We start from the raw sequence: 18,765 nt of genomic DNA, 5'->3' as shown, positions 1-18,765 counted from the left end.
TATAGCCAGACATCGGTTCAGGTAGCGGCGACCAATCACAGCGGCGGCTGCTTGACGGACACGCCGCGACCAGCCAATAGGAGGGCTCGCTTGGTCAGGCGGGGGCAGGACCGCCGTTGACAGGTAGAGATGCTGGAGGAGAACCCTGGAAGTGTCCGGAGCGCGAGACGAGGAGCAGGAGACCCGCTGTTAGCCCGTTAGCTGCTAGCTGCTAGCCTCCATCTAACTCCCCTGTCTCCACACCGCGGGACCTCCAGTGTCCGAGGGAAGCTTCCTCCTCCTGCCGCCGACATGTCGATGCACTTGTACCAGCTGAGCAGCAAACTGCTGGAGGACACTGTGGGTAAAGTGAACGAGAACCTGACCTCGGTGCTCCTGGCCGCCTCCGTCATCACCCTGACTCTGGGGTACGTCTCAAAGCTGCTGCTCAAACAGGGCCCTGTAAGCGACCTGGTGAGTACACACTGCTGGGGACACACTGCTGGGGACACGGTGGACATGGTGGGGGGTGTTTAAACCACTGTTCTCTGGTCCTCCCTGCAGAAACCTCCTCCGTACATCCCCTCCTACATCCCCTTCCTGGGCCACGCCATCGCATTCGGGAAAAGTCCCATTGAGTTTCTGGAAGATGCCTATGAAAAAGTAAGTGGAGACAAAAAGTGTGTGTCTGCAGCTGTTTTATTATCATTAATATGTTATATAGAATGTATATATCTTATTATCTTCGCTGTGACAGCTACCTATATTGTTTTATTGCCCCAGCACCAGGAAATGGACTCCTTTATTTATTATCTAATCCAGTTCATTGGTAAATAAAATATTTTTGGCTGCAAGATGGCACTCACAAGTCAGATCGCTTTGATTAAACATGGAGTCTCTTATCTTATTTAACCTTTCACACACATGCTTGACCTGACGTCTCTGCCCTGTTCAGGATTTTTTAAACCAGAGGTTCCTAACCGTGCATGAACAATGAAAACAAAATGACCTGGCTTATGACTTTTCAAATAAATCTAGTGAGGAATAAAAATGTGTTTGTGGTTTATTCCCCTCCTCTCCCAGTACGGCCCCGTCTTCAGCTTCACCATGGTGGGGAGCACGTTCACCTACCTGCTGGGCAGCGAGGCAGCGACTCTGATGTTCAACAGCAAGAACGAGGACCTGAACGCAGAGGACGTCTACTCCCGACTCACCACCCCGGTGTTTGGCAAAGGGGTCGCCTACGATGTGCCGAACGCTGTGAGTCTCTTCAGGAGAACAGAATCAGTAGAAGAGTTCTGAGTCTGTATCCAGTCAGCTGTAACTCACACTTTCTCCATCATGCTGCAGCTCTTTCTGGAACAAAAGAAGATGTTGAAGACCGGACTGAACATCGCTCATTTCAAAGAACACGTGAAAATCCTCGAGGCAGAGACCGTCGAGTACTTCGAGAGGTGGGGGGACAGCGGAGAGAAAAGTAAGATGGAGGGATTTTATTTGAATATTTGAATCTGTCTGTTTTTAGATATGGGTTTGTTATTGGTTCCATAGTTTTATGATGTGTTGTACCTTAAAAGACATATTGGATTTGTGATATCACAAGTTTTTCTCTAGTGTGAGTATTTGTAAAGTGAGGTTTTTGTTAGTGTCATTTCATGTTTCAATTAATTTAACAACAAGAGCAGATAGAATCCAAGCGAGTGGTTAATGAGGGATGTCAGGTCTATGAGGATGTTCCTACTCTGCTGTCTGATTGATTTGGATTGTTCCGGTCACGTCAGACCTGTTCGAGGCTCTGGCCGAGCTGATCATCCTGACAGCCAGCAGCTGCCTCCACGGGAAGGAGATCCGCAGCATGCTGGACGAGCACGTGGCTCAGCTCTACGCCGACCTGGACGGAGGGTTCAGCCACGCTGCCTGGCTCCTGCCCGGCTGGCTGCCTCTGCCCAGCTTCAGGTAGGGGACACATACGCCACATCTGTAACAGGACGAGGAACAAAGACACGTACAATTACACAATTCAATGCAAACAAAGTTAAAAAGCAGCCGGTGATGTAGAAACTCTGATTAACGGGTCCACAATTTGAATTATCTTCCTAGGAGGAGGGACCGAGCTCATAAAGAGATCAAGAACATCTTCTTCAAAGTGATTCAGAAACGCAGGAAGTCTGGAGAGAAGACTGACGACATCCTCCAGACGCTCATCGATGCCACCTACAAGTAAGACCCCTGCACCCCCTGAGGAAGTTATTTATTAGTCAGTCCCAGTGCTCGGCAACATATCAGTCCCGATGGACAAACTCTTAAACGATACTGTTTCTAATCTCTCCCCCCCTAAAGAGATGGACGGTCCCTGAACGACAATGAGATCTCTGGGATGCTGATTGGTCTGCTCCTGGCGGGGCAGCACACGTCCTCCACCACCAGCTCCTGGTTGGGATTCTTCCTGGCCAGAGACAAGGCCCTGCAGGAGCGCTGCTACGCTGAGCAGAAGGCCGTGTGCGGGGAGGACCTGCCGCCCCTGGACTTCGATCAGGTGAGAGAAACAAGCCCTGTGGTGTCCCCCCCCCCTCCTGGCTGTAGAACTGTACTGCAGTTACAAACCAGTGAAGGTGTGATCATCACACACCCACCTGGCCCTTTTGAATCTATTGGCTGAATTTATAACGTCTTCAGTAATTGTTACATGAAGATAAAATAAAGTCTCATCCATTGTCCCGGTGTCATCTGCAGCTGAAGGATCTCAGTTTGTTGGACCGCTGTTTGAAGGAGACCCTGCGTCTGCGCCCGCCCATCATGACCATGATGAGGATGGCTCGTTCTCCTCAGGTGAGTCCATCGGGCTCAGCGTTCACTTTGAGTTCCAGTCACACATCATTTGTTTCAACGTGTGGTGCAGAACCCCGTCAGACAACATGCTGTGTTATTCCCTCAGACTGCTGCAGGCTACACCATCCCTGTGGGACACCAGGTCTGCGTCTCCCCGACGGTCAACCACCGGCTGCTCGACACGTGGGCGGACAGGATGGAGTTCGAACCCGACCGCTACCTCAACGACAACCCTGCTGCGGGGGAGAAGTTTGCCTACGTGCCATTTGGAGCTGGTGAGAAGAATGAGATTAAAACTGAATATTGTGTATGATAACTAAAATTGTCAGTCAAACGAAGCCTATTTTCTGCCTTCAGTATTAATAACAGCAATCTTATTTGAATATTTAACCTAAAATATTAACTTAACCTAAATCAAAACTATATTTTCCTCGTCTGTTTTTCAGGCCGTCATCGCTGCATCGGGGAAAACTTTGCTTACGTCCAGATCAAAACCATCTGGTCCATTTTACTGCGCATGTATGAGTTTGACCTGGTGGACGGATATTTCCCCACGATCGACTACACCACAATGATCCACACGCCTCACAACCCCATCATCAGATACAAGAGGAGAAAACCCTGAGAGACGGAGTGAAGACAGACAGGGAGGGAGGAATGAATCCTTGGTGTGTGAAGTGGATCTCCGTCTTTCTGGGACTTGATTTGAGGAAACTTTAGATGAACACTCTTCGCTCTGTCTGAATATCAAGCCTGTGCTTTTCTGCTTCCTTCATTTAGATGTGGAGTCCGTGGTTTGTCTGAATGTTAACGTGATACATCATTGTTTAGTGTTTCCAGAGCAGATGACACTTGTTGTGTGACTCTGACTTGAACACTGATGCTCATATTCACAATGTGAATTCTTTAAAAAAAAAAATGCCTGTGGACCCGTTTGTCAGGAGCTGTCGAGCGGCTTTGGACTGCATCACATGATCTTCACCAGCAGGGGGGGTTTGTTCAGCTGTTATGGAGATGTAGTGTGATACCTGATCTGAGCCCCACGGGAACAATGATATATTTTTTTACACTGCACAGGCCTGTTACCAGGGAAAACTTCAGGGTTTGGTCTGACACAAAGACAGAATGAGTTTGCTGAAGATCATGTGATATGTTTGAAAGCTCCAGAAAAGCTACGAACAGATAACCTGTGATTGTTTCCCCAGCTTTATTAATCCTACTTCCTCAGACAGACCATGAAACCCTTTACTGCTCCAATTCCACAGAAACCCACCGGCTCTCAAACTGAATCACAATGCTGCACCTTCATGTTTTATATCTGCTGACGCTCTGATCCTGTTGATGTTTGATGAGAAGAACTTCAGTTTGACTTTTTTCAACTGTAGCTGAACTCTTTCATCCGTTTGCAGTTATTGTTGCTGATTAGATCTCGACTCAGGTTTATGGCTGTATTTCTATAGGACATAATTTATGATTATATGTTAGCATTGATGTCCATGAATTTCCATGTGTTAATTATGCCTTCTTAAAAAAAAATATTACTTTTTGCCCTTATTTGCTGTTCGAAAATATTTCTAGCTGCTTGCAACAAACCATATGGAAATGGAAACCCACTAATAATGAATGACTGAACTGTAACTAGAAATGAAATAAACAGGATAGAGACAGTAACTTCAATCTTTTGAACAATGCAGAAGATTGAGAAGTTTAATAAATAAAGTTTGTAATTTGACAGAATAACATCATGTTGCTAAATCCTTTGGAAAAACATATTTAATGACCAATAAAATATTTCCTAGCTAGTTGGTAAATCAGAGACGAAAGACGCACCACTCTTTGAAATAATGTTGTCCTCTTTATTTCAGTTTTTGACAAAATACCCAGAAAATTCAAAGCTCCTAACGCTTTACAAAAATACTTTCTCTACAAATGTCCTCTGTCGTCTGTCCGACCGCAACATAACACAGTGTAGTGTAGGATTTCCAGTAGCAGCCTCCTCAACATTAAACCCAAACATTCTCTACGTAACGCTCCACCCATACGAACACGAACATAAATTAATCACAAGGTCTTAAATTAGCATTAGACAAATATACATGATTTGCAGATCATCCACAACAAAGAGGCAGATTAAATTACAAACGTAGCTGTTTTTCAAGTGCTGTCGACAAAAAGCCTGAACACAACATGTCGTACACGAATAAAAAAAATGTGTTTTGGTCCACACATGGAAAGATACAGTCCACACCAGAGTGATAGAAAACAGCAGAACGCTCAGCACGAGAAAAGGCAACTTGAGATTCTTCAAGCCAGAGTAACTTGTCACGGTCTATCGTCTCAAGCCAAAGTGCAGTTGAGCGTACGAAGAAGCACCTGCGCAGAAAATAAAAAAGGCGGTTTAGTAAATGTGAGAAGAAAACATGGGGAATAAACAATACACTGATTCCTGACAGCTTCTTCTATAAAGAGATCAGATCCGTGCACGAGCCCTATCACTCCAGTGCACGTGAGCCCACAGTGATGCACACGTTACCTGATGTCACGTTCCCCAGCCTCCTCTGCAGAGCCTCCAGTCTGGAGATGTAGTCGGTGAGCGCTCGGTCGGGGTCGTAGCTCTGCAGGTGGGAGCAGGTGAGAGCTCCGTGGTCTCCGGACAAGTGAAACCTGCACAGAACAGAAACAACAGCAGCCTCCTCCTCAGTAACAGGAACCAGTGGGACATTTCACCTCGAGTCCGAATCTAGAAAACCACATATTAATCCTGCTTTTGCTTAACCTTCATTTAAGAGGATTTGTAAAAGACATTATAAACTTTTAACGTGAAAAGATGGATGCTGATCGAAACGTACAGTTAAACAGCTGATCAACTAGAGGATTGTAATTTATAACATTTAAACATTTGCTTCTCAAATATCTTTAAAATGTTTTGACCTGATGTATTGTACTGGTCACTATTTAGGCATTAATTGATACTATTAGTAATATTAATGTGAGTAGCAGCCTCTGTGTGTTGTACCTGTGGGGGGTGGAGGAGACAGCTGACCGGGGGGACTCTCGTCCACTTCTCCCTCGGCTGCTGCCGGAGACTCCTCCTGCGCTGCTCTTATCTCTGTACATCTCCACGCTGCCCGGGTGGAGGAGATAAGGTGAATCTCTCGCCTCTGACCCTGAGAGAGAAAAGGGCGATTAAGTAACTGATTATCACTTCCAGGGGATTTTCTCCAACATGTAGAAATAATAGAATGTTGTGTTTTGGTTACCTGACGTCTGACCTGTTCCATTCTTGTGCACGCTGCAGAGGGTTGTGGAGTTCATCCCCGTGGCTTTATGCCATCGCCTCACGAGGAAACGCATTCTGCATTAACAGAGAAAAACATTTAGAATTTATTAAAAATGGCAATACAAGTTCCCTCAGTTGTAAATCAATAAACCCTGAGCTCCAGCAGCCAACCTGGAGAGGGCGATAGAGACTCGGACGGCGGAGCGGAAGCGCGTCAGCCCTCGGCGCCGCTGACTGGAGGAATCCAGGATGGAGAGCGATGGCCGGCCGCCCATCCTGGACAGCAGCGCCAGCGTGGCCTCCTCACACTCCTGGAAGCCGCCCAGCAGTAACAGCAGGTACTTCTTCTGGTAGATCAGAGCTTTACGGAAGCTTTCGGACCTCAGGTACCTACCATACATCCTCTGCAAGCAGGAGACAGAAGAAAAGAGAATAAAACAACCATCAACATGAATTCCTCAGAGCTACAGTTAAACAACTCAATCCTCTGATACAAGGTGACTTGAAGGGACTTATTAGCAGCTATTAGCCGACCTTCAGTGCAGCGTTGTCCGCCTCAGGTCCAGTCATCTCTCGCAGGGTGTCGCTCCTGATCTCTCCTCGAAGTCGGGCCACCTGCGTCTGAGCCAGATTTAAAGCTTTCTCCAGACGGATCTTCTCTCGAGTCCAAGTCTCCCGCTCGTGGGACAGCAGGACACTGGCCGAGTCCATCTTAGACACTCCTCTCCGGCTGAGGGACTGCAGGAGGAAGTCGATTAATCAAAGAATCTTATTGTCTGGTATGATTTGGTAAAAACAGCAATAAAATGGATGTTTGAGTTGATGTTTGTCTAAACATAAACAGTAAGGTTGATATTTAAGATGTTTGTAAGAGACATTATGTCCCTAGTAAGCAAAGCTCTCATATAACTGCACATTATTCATTATTATTGGACATTGAATTAGATTATTTTAGATACAAATGACAGAGAGCGTAGGGAGAACTGTTTTTAGTGTCATGTCAGCACGTTTTTCTGTGTTTACTCACACTTTCTCCTGATCCCAGGCCAGTCTGCCTGTAACGTCGGAGCTCCTCCTCCAGGCGGAGCGTGTGGTTTCTCAAGTCGTTCTTCTCTTCGGTCAGACGACTGACAAAACCCGTCAGCTCGGCGTTCTGCCTCAGCAGCCGCTCCGTCAGGGAGTTGGAGGAGCTGGAGGAGCCTCCTGCCAGCAGGGACACACTCTGAGGGGGGAGGGGGGGGGGGACAATCACACAACAGATGTCACATGTTTGGACATGAAACAGTTGATTCAGGGGGATAAACACACAGAGAGACAATTCAAAAAATATTCAGTGTGTAGAAGTTGACTGACCTCAGGGATGGAGGGTAGACCCGGGGATTGTTGCAGCATAGTAATGACCTCATCAACACTGGACTGCACCCAGGACAACTCTTCACTGTCGACCTCCGCAGTCAGCCTGTGGAGACAAACACATCAGTAAACAGGCCACAAAGGAAAAGGCTGGTACATCACAATGCATTAATGGATTCTGTTCAACCCCTGTTACTATAGATATATCGATTGCAGCCACTTGAATTACCTGCCAGTCGTCTTGTTCGCCATGCTGCGGATCTTTGAGGAAACCAGATGGAGTTTGCCCACGATCTTGTCGACCGTGCGCCAAGGACCATGATGGGGTCCGCTGGTGTGAGCTGATGGAGAGAGCTGCAGGTGGGGGGACGCATTCCCACCTTTCTGCTGGTACACCCAGTCTGTGGTGCGGTCGGGGGAATCTCTGTCTGCCTGCTGTTCAGATAAAAACAATATGGATTGATTACTTCCTGAGTCACGATTCAGATGAAAACAGGACTGTGTAAGAGGAGTCAGAGAGATGTTAGGATTCTTACAGTGTGACTATCAGCCTGCTGAGGTCCGCTCCCCTCCCTTTGTCTTCTCTGCTCTTCAACTCGGGTTATCCTCTCCTCCAGTCTCTCCTTCTCTTCTTCCAGGTGCTTCCTTTTCTCCATCTCTCTCTCCAGCTGCTCCTGGGTCTCTGACATTTGTGCTTCCAGGTTTTCCAGCTGGCCCCGAGCCTCCTGCAGCGTCTCCTGGTCCCTCCTCGACCTCTGACTCGCCAAGTTCAGCTCTTCCTCTCTCCGCACCACCTCGAGCTTCTGGGCCTCCACCTGATCGAGGAGATGCACCACCTGGAGAAGAACAATCAGGTTAAAAAAAGGAGTTAGACCTAACTTGTGGTAACCACTTAAATTATTTAAACCAGACATAGATCCAACTAAGATAAAAAAAATGTCAGTAGTACATCTACTGACTTGTAGAGAAAACCAAAAACATCCCACCTGTGTGTGTTTGTTATCCAGCTCCCTCTGCAGTCTCTCCAGCAGACTCCCTTCCTCCTCGACCCGCTCCTCATTGGAAGAGACGTGCTCGGAGGCGACACTTGTCCGCAGCTCCCTTTCTCTCCCAAGTGTGGCACTCATCTCCAGGGCCTTGGCCCGCTCAGTGTCTAACTGGACCTGAAGCTCCTGGAGGCGTCTTTGGAGACTCAGACGCTCCTGCTCACCCTGCTGGGAGAGCTGGGACGAGGCCTGGCGCTCCTGGTTCAGGGTGAGGGTCAGCTGGGCCACACGGCTCTTCTGCTCCTCCAGACTGAGATGGAGGTCCTAAATATAGAAATACAACTTGTTAAAGTAAGAATAGGAAAGGCTGAAGTATTGCTCACTAGATAATTAAACGTCCTAAAAGTCTTCCTGTGTAAATACTCCATTCGTACCTCCATCTCTTCCCTTTTACTCTCCTCAGTTCTTCCAGTGCGACATTTCTCCTTCTCCATGGCCCACTGCAAATCCCTGCTTCTCTTCCTCTCGTCTGTCAGCTGGTCACTGAGAGCATCCAACTCGGCAGCTTTCTTCGATACCTCGGCCCTGTAGACAAAAGATCATTTGAATGAGAGATGAGCGAATGGATGCTTTAGTTGTGTAGGATTTTAGATTTAATGAATCTGGGCCTTTCCAATGAAACAGATTTGATTGTAAGTGTCATTGCAGAGGGACAATCTGCCAAACTTAATAATGAGGTACATAATAGTTATGGACAGCAAACATTATTATGAGTCTCTGATTACTGAAATACCTTTGTCAGCATGCATCTGTCATGTGAAGTATTTTTACCCCAACGAGTATTTAAATGTTTTCGGGTGTGTAGGATTCAAACATCATGTCTCACCTGAGTGTGTCCAGCTCTTTGAGGTGTTTGTGTTGAGTCTTGAGCGTCGTCTCCAGCTCCAGCTTCGTCTGGGACAGTTCAACCTTCAGCTCCTCCACCAGCAGCCTGTCCACCTCCGCTGCTCCTCCAGCTGCTCCTCCCAATCCTCCTCCCTCCCTCTGCTCCCTCATGCTAACTTCAGCTGCCAAAGACGCTACAGGCCGGACACCTAAACAACAATAAACATCAGACTCAGCATGGACAGAAACGTGTGATTTCACATTAAATAAATTATAAATTATACAAATTAAGAGATTTATTTTCACCTTGATGGATTTGCTCTAGTTGACCACGGAGCTGATGAATCTCAGAGATGAGACTTGTCCGCTCTGCAGTGTGGAGGGAACCCATGGCGTCTCTGTGCAGGGCATCCTGCATCAGCATCAGAAAGACAAAACCCTCTGAGTTATGGACAGACTCAAATGATAACAGGCGAGAAATGAGAGTCGAGGGCCTGACTCTGTATCTTCTGATCTCTTGGATTAGAGCCAGCGGTTGAAATTATATCACAACCATCAAGTGGGGTTAGTTAACATAAGTAGTATCAAAACTGTAATAGTTCACATACTTAGAGTTTAGATTACCTAGAGCTGTGAGAGCTAACACCCGCTGTGCAGTTACAAAGATTCTTTTTTTTTTACTTCAGCATCCTTCACTGTGTGGATTTTAACAGTGACTAAAGTATAAGGAGAATTCTTCTCGAGGTTATACTTTACTGAGTCATGTCTAGTGTCCTCAGCTGCATTAGTTAATTTTAACTTATGTAAAACATTTGACACCTAGAAGACATTTTAAAGAAGTATCAGGATACGGGAATTCTGACGTTTTTTCCCTAGTATAAATAGTTTACAGCTGCTATCACTGACCTGTTCATTGAGCCTGTGCTCCAGCTGATTGAGGTGGATGATGGCGTCGCTGGTGTCCAGCAGGTCCAACTGGCTGTAGAGGATGTTCTTCAGGACGCTTCGCTCCCTCACAAACACCTGCCTCACTGCTTCCAGGAGCTCGGCACGCCAGTCCACGCTGCCCGACACCTGCAGCGAGGCAGAGACACAGACATGAGAACACAAAGAGAGGAAAACTCGTCCATTTGACATGAGACCTCGACATCTGAATCATCCCTGTCGCTTTTAACTCTTTGGTTTCTGACTTGTTTGAGATTTGATAAAACCTTGTAGTGCGTTGTGAAGGCAGGTTTCCTCTACCTGTGTTTCTCTGTGGGTCTGCATCTGAGTGATGAGGCCTTTGAGAGAATCCACGGTTGCAAGCAAATCATCCCTTTCCTTCATCCAGTCTTGGACGTTGCCCGGCTCGTCTCCAGGGAGCGGCATCTCCGACAGAGAGAGCACCTGCATCCCCTCCTGGTGCACCTCACGGAGCAACAACTAAAATAGACAAACACCACACGGAAATGTGTCTGGCATTATTTTCTGTCTTTTCCAGTTCAGGACAAAAATTAAAAAATGTCCCTCTGAGACACATTTTAAGTTTCGCAACTTTAAGAAAACACAGAAAAAAGAAGACAATACATAATTTCTCCCTAAAACTTGGTTTAAAAGACAAACACATGTTTTCATCATTATCGTAACCAAACGCCTAGATGATCTTGAGTCTCTGGAAATTGTTTACAACTGTGAACTGTAAATAAAGGTTTATAGGAGGGTCAAGTTTTTACTTTGATGCGGTCGGGCATAGGATCATCGGTTTCTCTCCTGGCGCCCTCTGGTGTCGTCCTGAACTCCTGGTGCAAACTCGGGAGGTCACATCCAGTCCGCTGGCTGTAGTCTGAACTGCTGTCTGCAAGAGCACAGCAAAAATAGCTTGAAACAAAATACTGAGAACGATCATCGACATCTGCTGAAGAAGATAACCTGAGGGGGCAGTGTTTCACCTGGATTTACATCGCAAATGGTACTGCATCATCACAGCATGAAAATTATTATGACTGCTAATGGAAATGTGGAAAATCTACATGAGAGGTTATGACAAACTATTTTAAATTAATGATTTATTAAGAGAAAGTATAAAGACGAAATCCTTTGGGGGAAACTGTTGTAGTTTAAAAGTAAATCCAGAGATTTATCACCACAAAGACTAAGAACAGAAACACACTGGTGCCGAAACCAGAACAGCAGACTGCTTACTCAGGACTATGTTATAGCACTCAGATTATTCATGTAAACTGTTTATCGAAGCCAGAATCCCAAACACAAAGGGCACTGAAGAAAAAGAAAAGCTTAATCACTGTCAGTCTCAGTGTATTTTTACACAAAGAAAATGAAATGCAAAGTGAAGCACTAATGTGACCAGAGGAGTAACCAGTGAGTTGTATCTTACCACTGGTGTATCCATCTTTGAACTGAGGCACAGAACGCTCTTGTCTTAATGATGGAGCCTGGAAATGACAAAATGGGATTCAAATGATTTCTTCTTTGTATTAGAGAGACAACTACAACATGTTCTCTGGTGTTTCCTCACCTCAGCAGAGCGCAGCTTGACGATGACAGACTTCAGTGCTTTACACTCATCCTCCAGTGCATGTATGTCCCGCCGCAGGTTCTCGCTCTCCGTGATATGCCGAGCCTCCATGTCCAGGATTTCTGCAGCGTGGAGCTCCTGCATCTGCACGATCTTCTCCTGAAACTCGCCGATCACCTCCTCCATCTCCTCTTTAGCGGCAGACGTGCTTTCCGCGCTGAAGTCCAACATTTGGAGAGGTTCGGTCTGCGTGAACGAGTCCGACACGGCCACATGTTGCTGTTCGAAGCTGCTGTTCGGCCGGGAGCTGTGAGATCTGTGGGAGGACTGGCTGGAACCAGCAGAGGTCTTCTTGGACAGAGATGGTTTATCTTTGACACTGCTTCCCTTACCAGCCGGTTGTTTGGCTCCCTTTCTCTTGGGCTGGGTGGTGGAGGAGGATGGAGCAGAGGACTGTGGCTGAGGGGATGGAGATGGAGATGGTGAAGGAGACGGAGAAGGAGACGGAGGAACAGAGTCTGCCGTCTTCATCAGAGCTGTCTGTGCCTCCCTCAGCTCATCTCTGAGCCTTAAGACAGACATTTGACAAATGTTCAGTTCATCCTGCAGTTTCTCACTCTGCTGCCTGTTCTGTTGGAGCTCCTCATTGAGCTTAGAAATAGACAGTTCACGAACTTGGAGCTCCTCCTGGAGTTTCTCATTTTGCTGGCTGTTCTGCAGGAGCTCCTCATTGAGCTTAGAAATAGAGGGTTCACGTACTTGGAGCTCCTCCTGGAGTTTCTCATTCTGCCTGTTCTGCTGGAGCTCCTCATTGAGCTTAGAAATAGACAGTTCACGGACTTGGAGCTCCTCCTGGAGTTTCTCATTCTGCTGCCTGTTCTGCTGGAGCTCCTCATTGAGCTTAGAAATAGACAATTCACGGACTTGGAGCTCCTCCTGGAGTTTCTCATTTTGCTGCCTGTTCTGCTGGAGCTCCTCATTCAGCTTAGAAACAGACAGTTCACGGACTTTGAGCTCCTCCTGCAGTTTCTCACTCTGCTGCCTGTTCTGATGGATCTCCTCATTGAGTTTAGAAATAGACAGTTCACAGACTTGGAGCTCCTCCTGGAGTTTCTCATTCTGCTGGCTGTTCAGCTGGAACTCCTCTTTGAGCTTAGAAATAGACAGTTCATGGACTTGGAGCTCCTCCTGGAGTTTCTCACTCTGCTGCCTGTTCTGATGGATCTCCTCATTGAGCTTAGAAATAGACAGGTCACGGACTTGGAGCTCCTCCTGCAGTTTCTCACTCTGCTGCCTATTCTGATGGATCTCCTCATTGAGCTTAGAAATAGACAGTTCACGGACTTGGAGCTCCTCCTGCAGTTTCTCACTCTGCTGCCTGTTCTGATGGATCTCCTCATTGAGCTTAGAAATAGACAGGTCACGGACTTGGAGCTCCTCCTGCAGTTTCTCATTCTGCTGCCTGTTCTGCTGGAGCTCCTCATTGAGCTTAGAAATAGACAGTTCACGGACTTGGAGATCCTCCTGGAGTTTCTCATTCTGCCTGTTCTGCTGGAGCTCCTCATTCAGCTTAGAAACAGACAGTTCACGGTCTTGGAGCTCCTCCTGCAGTTTCTCATTCTGCTGCCTGTTCTGCTGGAGCTCCTCATTCAGCTTAGTAACAGACAGTTCACGGACTTGGAGCTCCTCCTGCAGTTTCTCATTCTGCTGCCTGTCGCTGTTGAGCTCTTCTTTGGTGGAATCCACTTCTTTTATCAGCTGCTGGAGCTCCTCTTTGAGCTTAGAAATAGACACTTCACGGACTTGAAGCTCTTCCTGTAGTTTCTCATTCTGCTGCCTGTTGCTGTTGAGCTCTTCTTTGGTGGAATCCACATCCTTTACCAACTGCTGGAGCTCCTCTTTGAGCTTGGATATTGACAGTTCACGGACTTGAAGCTCTTCCTGTAGTTTCTCATTCTGCTGCCTGGAGCTGTTGAGCTCCTCTTTGGTGGATGCCACATCTTCTCTGACCTCCTGCAGCTCCTGTAGAAACTCTGTCCTGTCAGATTCTTCTACAGATTTTACCTGGTGGATGGTTAAGCAGAGGATTGATTACAGAAACATATATATAGACTGATACATATTAGAAGCACACTGATAAACAATATAAACACACTGCATCAAATTTAAATGCAAAAAACAACAAAAAAGCTAAAACACTAATTTCTTACTTGGAAAAGTTCTCCTTTGAGGTGAGCAATGGTCATTTCCCGTTCCTTAAAAAAGAAAAATGCATAAATAAAAAATGTCTACATTTATATGTGAGTTCTTGCATACATATTGGTAGTTTCCACACTTAAAGTAATGAAGAAGTATGATACTAAAGGCAGCAGCTAGTTATCTTAACTAAGCAGAGGCAGAAAAAACATCTGGCCAACTCTAAAATGTAAACATTTGATAAACCCATACAGAAATTAGTGTAAAATGTAAAGTTGTGGTTCGAAGTTGATAAGTTTATCAGTGAGATTTTAAAGAGCTGGATTTTGGATTTTGTTACCTTCATAGTGAGCCTGGCCTCCTGTTTCCTTAGCTATGCTAAGCTAACTGGCTGATGACTTCAGCAACATACTACAAAATCAGTTTTTGCACCAACAAGGTCTCAACATGGATTTCACAGAGCCAAAGACAGAGTTTAAGTGTGTCCAGCTGCCTCTGTACCTGCAGCAGCTCCTGCAGCTTCTCCAAACACTCCTGGCAGCTGTTCAGCTCCTCTTTGGCAGCTGCTGCCTCCTCTTGAGCCTCCATGAGTTCCTCTTGAAGCTTGACTTGCCCACTGTCACTAGATGATACCTAAAGTAACCAGGTTGTATTATTAGACAAGACTAGACAGTTGACACGTTTGCTTCTGAGAAAATATTGGTTTATAAAAAATGTACCTTACCTTTTGAAGTTGTTCCTGTAGTCTCTCTAATGTTGCAGTTTTTTCCTTGGGAGAAAAGCAGATCGTAACAAACATCACTTGTCTTCACAGTTATTACAAACACTGATGAGCTGTTTAATGTGACATACTTGGAGCTCCTCCTGGAGTCTGCTGCTGCTCTTGTTGTAGCTGTCAAGCTGCTGCTTGGTGGCCGAGGTCTCATTTTTAACCTCCTGCAACTCCTGAACAAGTCCTGACACTGATGGCTGGCAACCAGCAGAGGAGGCCTGAAAAAATATCACAAAGATCCAAACCTATCAGAGCTGAACTGAACAATTCCCTGTCTGATACTTAATCAAATAATACACAGGGGTTTTGTTAAAACACTTAAAAACGTGCTCTCCTATATAAAGTACCAAGTATAATCGGTCTATTTCTTTTTTCTATGGTAAAGAAGAAAAGAGAAACCATCTTCAACAACTTCTTAAGGTTGCCCAAAATCTAAAGCTATTTCCACACTTACTGGCTGAACTCTTACTTCCACAGCCGGTGAAGACCTCTGGTGTGTCCTGGCCTTCATCTGACTCAGCAGGTCCATGAGCACGGCCAGCCTCCTCTCGTACTCCAGCACCTCCTCCTCAGAGCTGGAGAGCAGCTGCTTCTGGAGCTCCTGGTCTTTCTGCATCCCACTGAGTCCCACCTCCAGCTCCATAAGTTTCTGGGTCAGATGCACCACCTTCCCGGTGGAAACGTGTCTCCCTTGGCCAAGTCCGCTGAAACCCATTTTGGGAATACCAAAGTCACCAAAGTCGTGTACATGGGGATCGTCATCGGGCTTCACATGCGTCTCTGCTTGTCTCTGTATGTCCTGGTTTTCTTTGGATCCCTGGTGCTGCTGCTGGAAGGCCTCCAGGGTGGCTTGGCTGACCAGCGCTGAGGCCATTTTCTCCCTCAGATTTCCCTCCAGGTTAGACACCCTCTGCTGGAGACCATCTGCATCGCTTTGAGTTTGCCCCATAACGAGGCGACTGCGGCTTAACTCAGCGTCTTTTTCGACGACCAGGTCCTCCAGCTCCCGGATACGGAGTCCTAACTCCTCCACCCTGGACGTTGCACTCTGCTCCAGAGCTTGAACTTGGGCCTGCATGACGACGAGACCTGCAGTTTTCTCTCTCAGAGCTTCTTCAAACTCGCCCTCGGAACTACCCAGTTTTTCGGCTTCTTCCAAAGCGTGCGTGCTCTCTTTAAAACACAGATATGTCTTCTTCAGTTTACTGTGCTCCGTTTTCAGGGTGTCCAGCTCGTTGGTGGTCAGGTCCATTCTCTGCTTCATTTCATCATAGTCCTCTTGAGCAGGCCCCCACGTGCCACTCTCTGCCTCACCCTTGAAGTCCTCGTCTTCCTCTGCAGCCTGCTTTTGCTCGATATTGGCCAGTTCCTCCTGAAGTTTTTCTATGACTGCATTCAGTTGCTCAAGCTCCTCTTCATTATTCCTCTTCTGACGCTGTTGTTCACTCCGCAGGCATTCCACCTGGGACTCCAGGTCTTTGAGCAGCTCATCCCTCTCATCAATCTCCTACAGAGTAAAACATCAAGATTATTAACCCATAAAACCACCTGATGTGAGGAGACCATGGTGATACCGCTACATGATGAAACCTCTGAGTCCCTGCAGTGCTGAGAAAGATTTGTTTGGCCATGGACAAAAATTCATTTAAATTAATATTTCTTTAGTTTATAAGTGCTCTACAGAGACTCAGGGGTTTAATAAGCCACCTCAGATGAGCAAACGATCACCTCACAACAAATGATGGTTTTGTGGAGTTACTTACCAAAACAAAACAAGCACAAAATGACCCAACAGCAAAAACGGGGGTGGAAAATAAAAGTGAACAGAAAACCAGGGAACACACACTGATGCACTACCACGGGGCTATGCGTATTCGAAATAGACTTTGGTTCTATTTCATATACGCATATTGTGTTACCTTGTTATCAGAAGCTGTTTCCGTGTGTTGAAGCTTAGTGATCTGTTCATTAAGAAGTGCTATTTGCCTGTCCTTCTCCTCCATCACCTTCAAAAATCAGAGATTATAATGCGATGGCTATTAATAAAACACGTCCAATCAAGAGAATCCAAGTGGTGGTGGACTATTGAAAGTCCCAAAACTCAGTCAAAGCAGAATTATGTGGCAGGGGCGTTCTTAAATCTTGCAAGGTATAAAAAAAATTCCTGAAAATGTGCAGATTAAAATTAGAGAAAGAGAGAATTTCTTTACAATAAATCAGAAAACACACACACTGAACAAGAATTATTTTGTGGGCAAAAATATTGATATCTATTATATAGAAAAACTGTTAACAGTGATTTGGCTTTTGCTCTTTAGTAGAGCAATTTGTAAACATTAGCTCACAGATTAAACATTTACACATCAATTGATTAATACAGTTAATATACTCTGAAAGTGCAATCCACTCTCATTTAACATCCAGACTTTCCTTGTTGTTCAAAGATATAAAGTCGCCGCAGTCTGTTTACCTGGATCAAGCTGTCCCTTGTTTCTAGGTATTCCTGCTGGCTGCTGATCTCCTTGCTCTGGATCTCCAGCTGCATTTGAAACTGCTGCACCTCCTCGCTCTTGTTCTCCAGCTCCTCTCTGAACTGTTCCAGCTGCTCCTCCAGGTTACAGATCTGAGGCAACAGGGCAAACAAGAGATATAACAAGTATGTTAGAAGAGACACAACATGCACCTCAATGTCAGGATAAACAAAACCTTACAGATATTATCAGCTTTTTTGTTCAATTCAAATATTTACTATTCCTGATCGAACATACACAAGGTAGTTAATTAGTCTAAGTAGTTCATATTAAAATTTGTTAGATTTTCTGTTTTTGCAGTTTTTAATAATGATACAACTGTCATATGCATTGACATAAAGATCACTTGCGAAAAAAAATCTCATCCGACACAAACATTGTTATGTATATCCACACAATATAAACCTTCACTATCAAAGATATAATAATGCATATATAAACTCGTATTAAATTTTTTTAAAATCCTCAAATCACAAACTGAACGTCACAGAAACCTCTTTCTCTTTGCGCTCCAGAGCTTCTCTCTCCGTCTGTAACTGAGCCTCCAGTGTTGGGTGTTTGGTCTCAGTGATGGATGCATGCTGTATCTTTTGTTCCTCCTGCAACGCACACACATAGAGGAAAGTATTTAGCTCAGTGGTTGTTTACGACATCCGTTGAAAGGCATGAAGAAATAAACAGTGAAAAGAAGCGACACATGCTTTGACATAAAAATGCTGTATCGCGCCACAAGCACTTAAATTGCAATTTGTCAGCTGAGCAAACAGGAGAATTACCTACACTACTCCTCCTTCACTCAACACAGCCCTCTTCCGACACTTGGGGGCAATCTTGACAGTTTATAGCCACAGCTCAGTGTCAGCATCACTAACGGCAAAATGCTGAGGCGGCTGAAGTGCACCCACCCACATATTGTTCTCCTTCTGTGAACACCATCCCTCCTCCCGTTGCTCCACTAGCTGTCATCTTATCTAAAGGCTCTCTCACACACCCTCAGCCAAGCTTCACACGTCTATTGTTCAGGGTTTTCTCTCTTGCAGTGTCTGCTTTAGTCTGCAGCACATTGTTCCTTCCTTCCCCCCCCCGTTCCTTACCTTCTCCAGGGAATCAGCGCTGGACAGCAGGGCCTGCTCCAGCTCGCGGATGCGGCTCTCCAGCTTTTCAATCTCTTCGTCGCGCTCTCCCAACTCACGACGCATCTGCTCCGAGCTGAGCAGCAGCTCACTGCACCAATCCGCCTTCTCCTTCAGCTGGGAGGTCAGCTGGTCCACCTGGTAGTGAGAGGAAGAGAGAGAGGGAGGAGGGGAGAGGGAGAGAGAGAGAGGAGGGAGGGTCTTTTAATGAGATTCGTTCACAGACGCCACTCGCCACAGCATAGCTGTAACATGTACAGCTAGCTGGGAGGTCAGCTGATCCACCTGAGAAAGGAGGGGGCC

General features: G+C 46.1%; 2 protein-coding genes across 7 annotated transcripts in view; one reads left to right on the top strand and one right to left on the bottom strand.

Moving 5' to 3' along the window:
- The first annotated feature begins 108 nt into the window (after positions 1 to 108).
- LOC128462077 (lanosterol 14-alpha demethylase) lies at positions 109 to 4,548 on the top strand. The gene is made up of 10 exons (XM_053447337.1): positions 109 to 453; positions 544 to 642; positions 1,063 to 1,239; positions 1,330 to 1,456; positions 1,761 to 1,935; positions 2,080 to 2,199; positions 2,320 to 2,515; positions 2,713 to 2,808; positions 2,915 to 3,083; positions 3,255 to 4,548. The coding sequence occupies exons 1-10, from the start codon at positions 292 to 294 to the stop codon at positions 3,431 to 3,433; spliced, it is 1,500 nt and encodes a 499-aa protein (XP_053303312.1). The 5' UTR covers positions 109 to 291; the 3' UTR covers positions 3,434 to 4,548.
- Positions 4,549 to 4,641: 93 nt separating this feature from the next.
- Positions 4,642 to 18,765, bottom strand: part of akap9 (A kinase (PRKA) anchor protein 9) — a 54,998-nt gene continuing 40,874 nt past the window's right edge. For 4 of the 6 annotated variants that reach the window (XM_053447330.1, XM_053447332.1, XM_053447333.1 and 1 more), the window contains 28 exons: positions 18,424 to 18,600; positions 17,824 to 17,928; positions 17,269 to 17,421; positions 16,718 to 16,804; positions 15,253 to 16,305; positions 14,879 to 15,016; positions 14,751 to 14,795; positions 14,528 to 14,659; positions 14,041 to 14,085; positions 11,831 to 13,894; positions 11,690 to 11,747; positions 11,028 to 11,149; positions 10,558 to 10,737; positions 10,219 to 10,386; positions 9,619 to 9,724; positions 9,314 to 9,521; positions 8,862 to 9,012; positions 8,428 to 8,751; positions 7,978 to 8,277; positions 7,671 to 7,876; positions 7,442 to 7,547; positions 7,116 to 7,310; positions 6,623 to 6,826; positions 6,260 to 6,492; positions 6,069 to 6,163; positions 5,825 to 5,975; positions 5,342 to 5,472; positions 4,642 to 5,181 (listed from right to left, as the gene is read on the bottom strand). In XM_053447330.1, coding sequence (XP_053303305.1) covers positions 5,138 to 5,181; positions 5,342 to 5,472; positions 5,825 to 5,975; positions 6,069 to 6,163; positions 6,260 to 6,492; positions 6,623 to 6,826; positions 7,116 to 7,310; positions 7,442 to 7,547; positions 7,671 to 7,876; positions 7,978 to 8,277; positions 8,428 to 8,751; positions 8,862 to 9,012; positions 9,314 to 9,521; positions 9,619 to 9,724; positions 10,219 to 10,386; positions 10,558 to 10,737; positions 11,028 to 11,149; positions 11,690 to 11,747; positions 11,831 to 13,894; positions 14,041 to 14,085; positions 14,528 to 14,659; positions 14,751 to 14,795; positions 14,879 to 15,016; positions 15,253 to 16,305; positions 16,718 to 16,804; positions 17,269 to 17,421; positions 17,824 to 17,928; positions 18,424 to 18,600 — 6,981 coding nt within the window. In that variant the 3' untranslated portion in view covers positions 4,642 to 5,137. The remainder of the gene's footprint in view (positions 5,182 to 5,341; positions 5,473 to 5,824; positions 5,976 to 6,068; positions 6,164 to 6,259; positions 6,493 to 6,622; positions 6,827 to 7,115; positions 7,311 to 7,441; positions 7,548 to 7,670; positions 7,877 to 7,977; positions 8,278 to 8,427; positions 8,752 to 8,861; positions 9,013 to 9,313; positions 9,522 to 9,618; positions 9,725 to 10,218; positions 10,387 to 10,557; positions 10,738 to 11,027; positions 11,150 to 11,689; positions 11,748 to 11,830; positions 13,895 to 14,040; positions 14,086 to 14,527; positions 14,660 to 14,750; positions 14,796 to 14,878; positions 15,017 to 15,252; positions 16,306 to 16,717; positions 16,805 to 17,268; positions 17,422 to 17,823; positions 17,929 to 18,423; positions 18,601 to 18,765) is intronic. The other 2 variants (XM_053447331.1, XM_053447335.1) reach the window with 2 other exon arrangements.

This window comes from Pleuronectes platessa, chromosome 18 (genome assembly GCF_947347685.1).
Source record: "Pleuronectes platessa chromosome 18, fPlePla1.1, whole genome shotgun sequence".
Lineage (NCBI taxonomy): Eukaryota > Metazoa > Chordata > Actinopteri > Pleuronectiformes > Pleuronectidae > Pleuronectes > Pleuronectes platessa.
The sequence above is the reverse complement of the archived record's forward strand: the minus strand, read 5'-3'. Positions and strand labels throughout refer to the sequence as shown.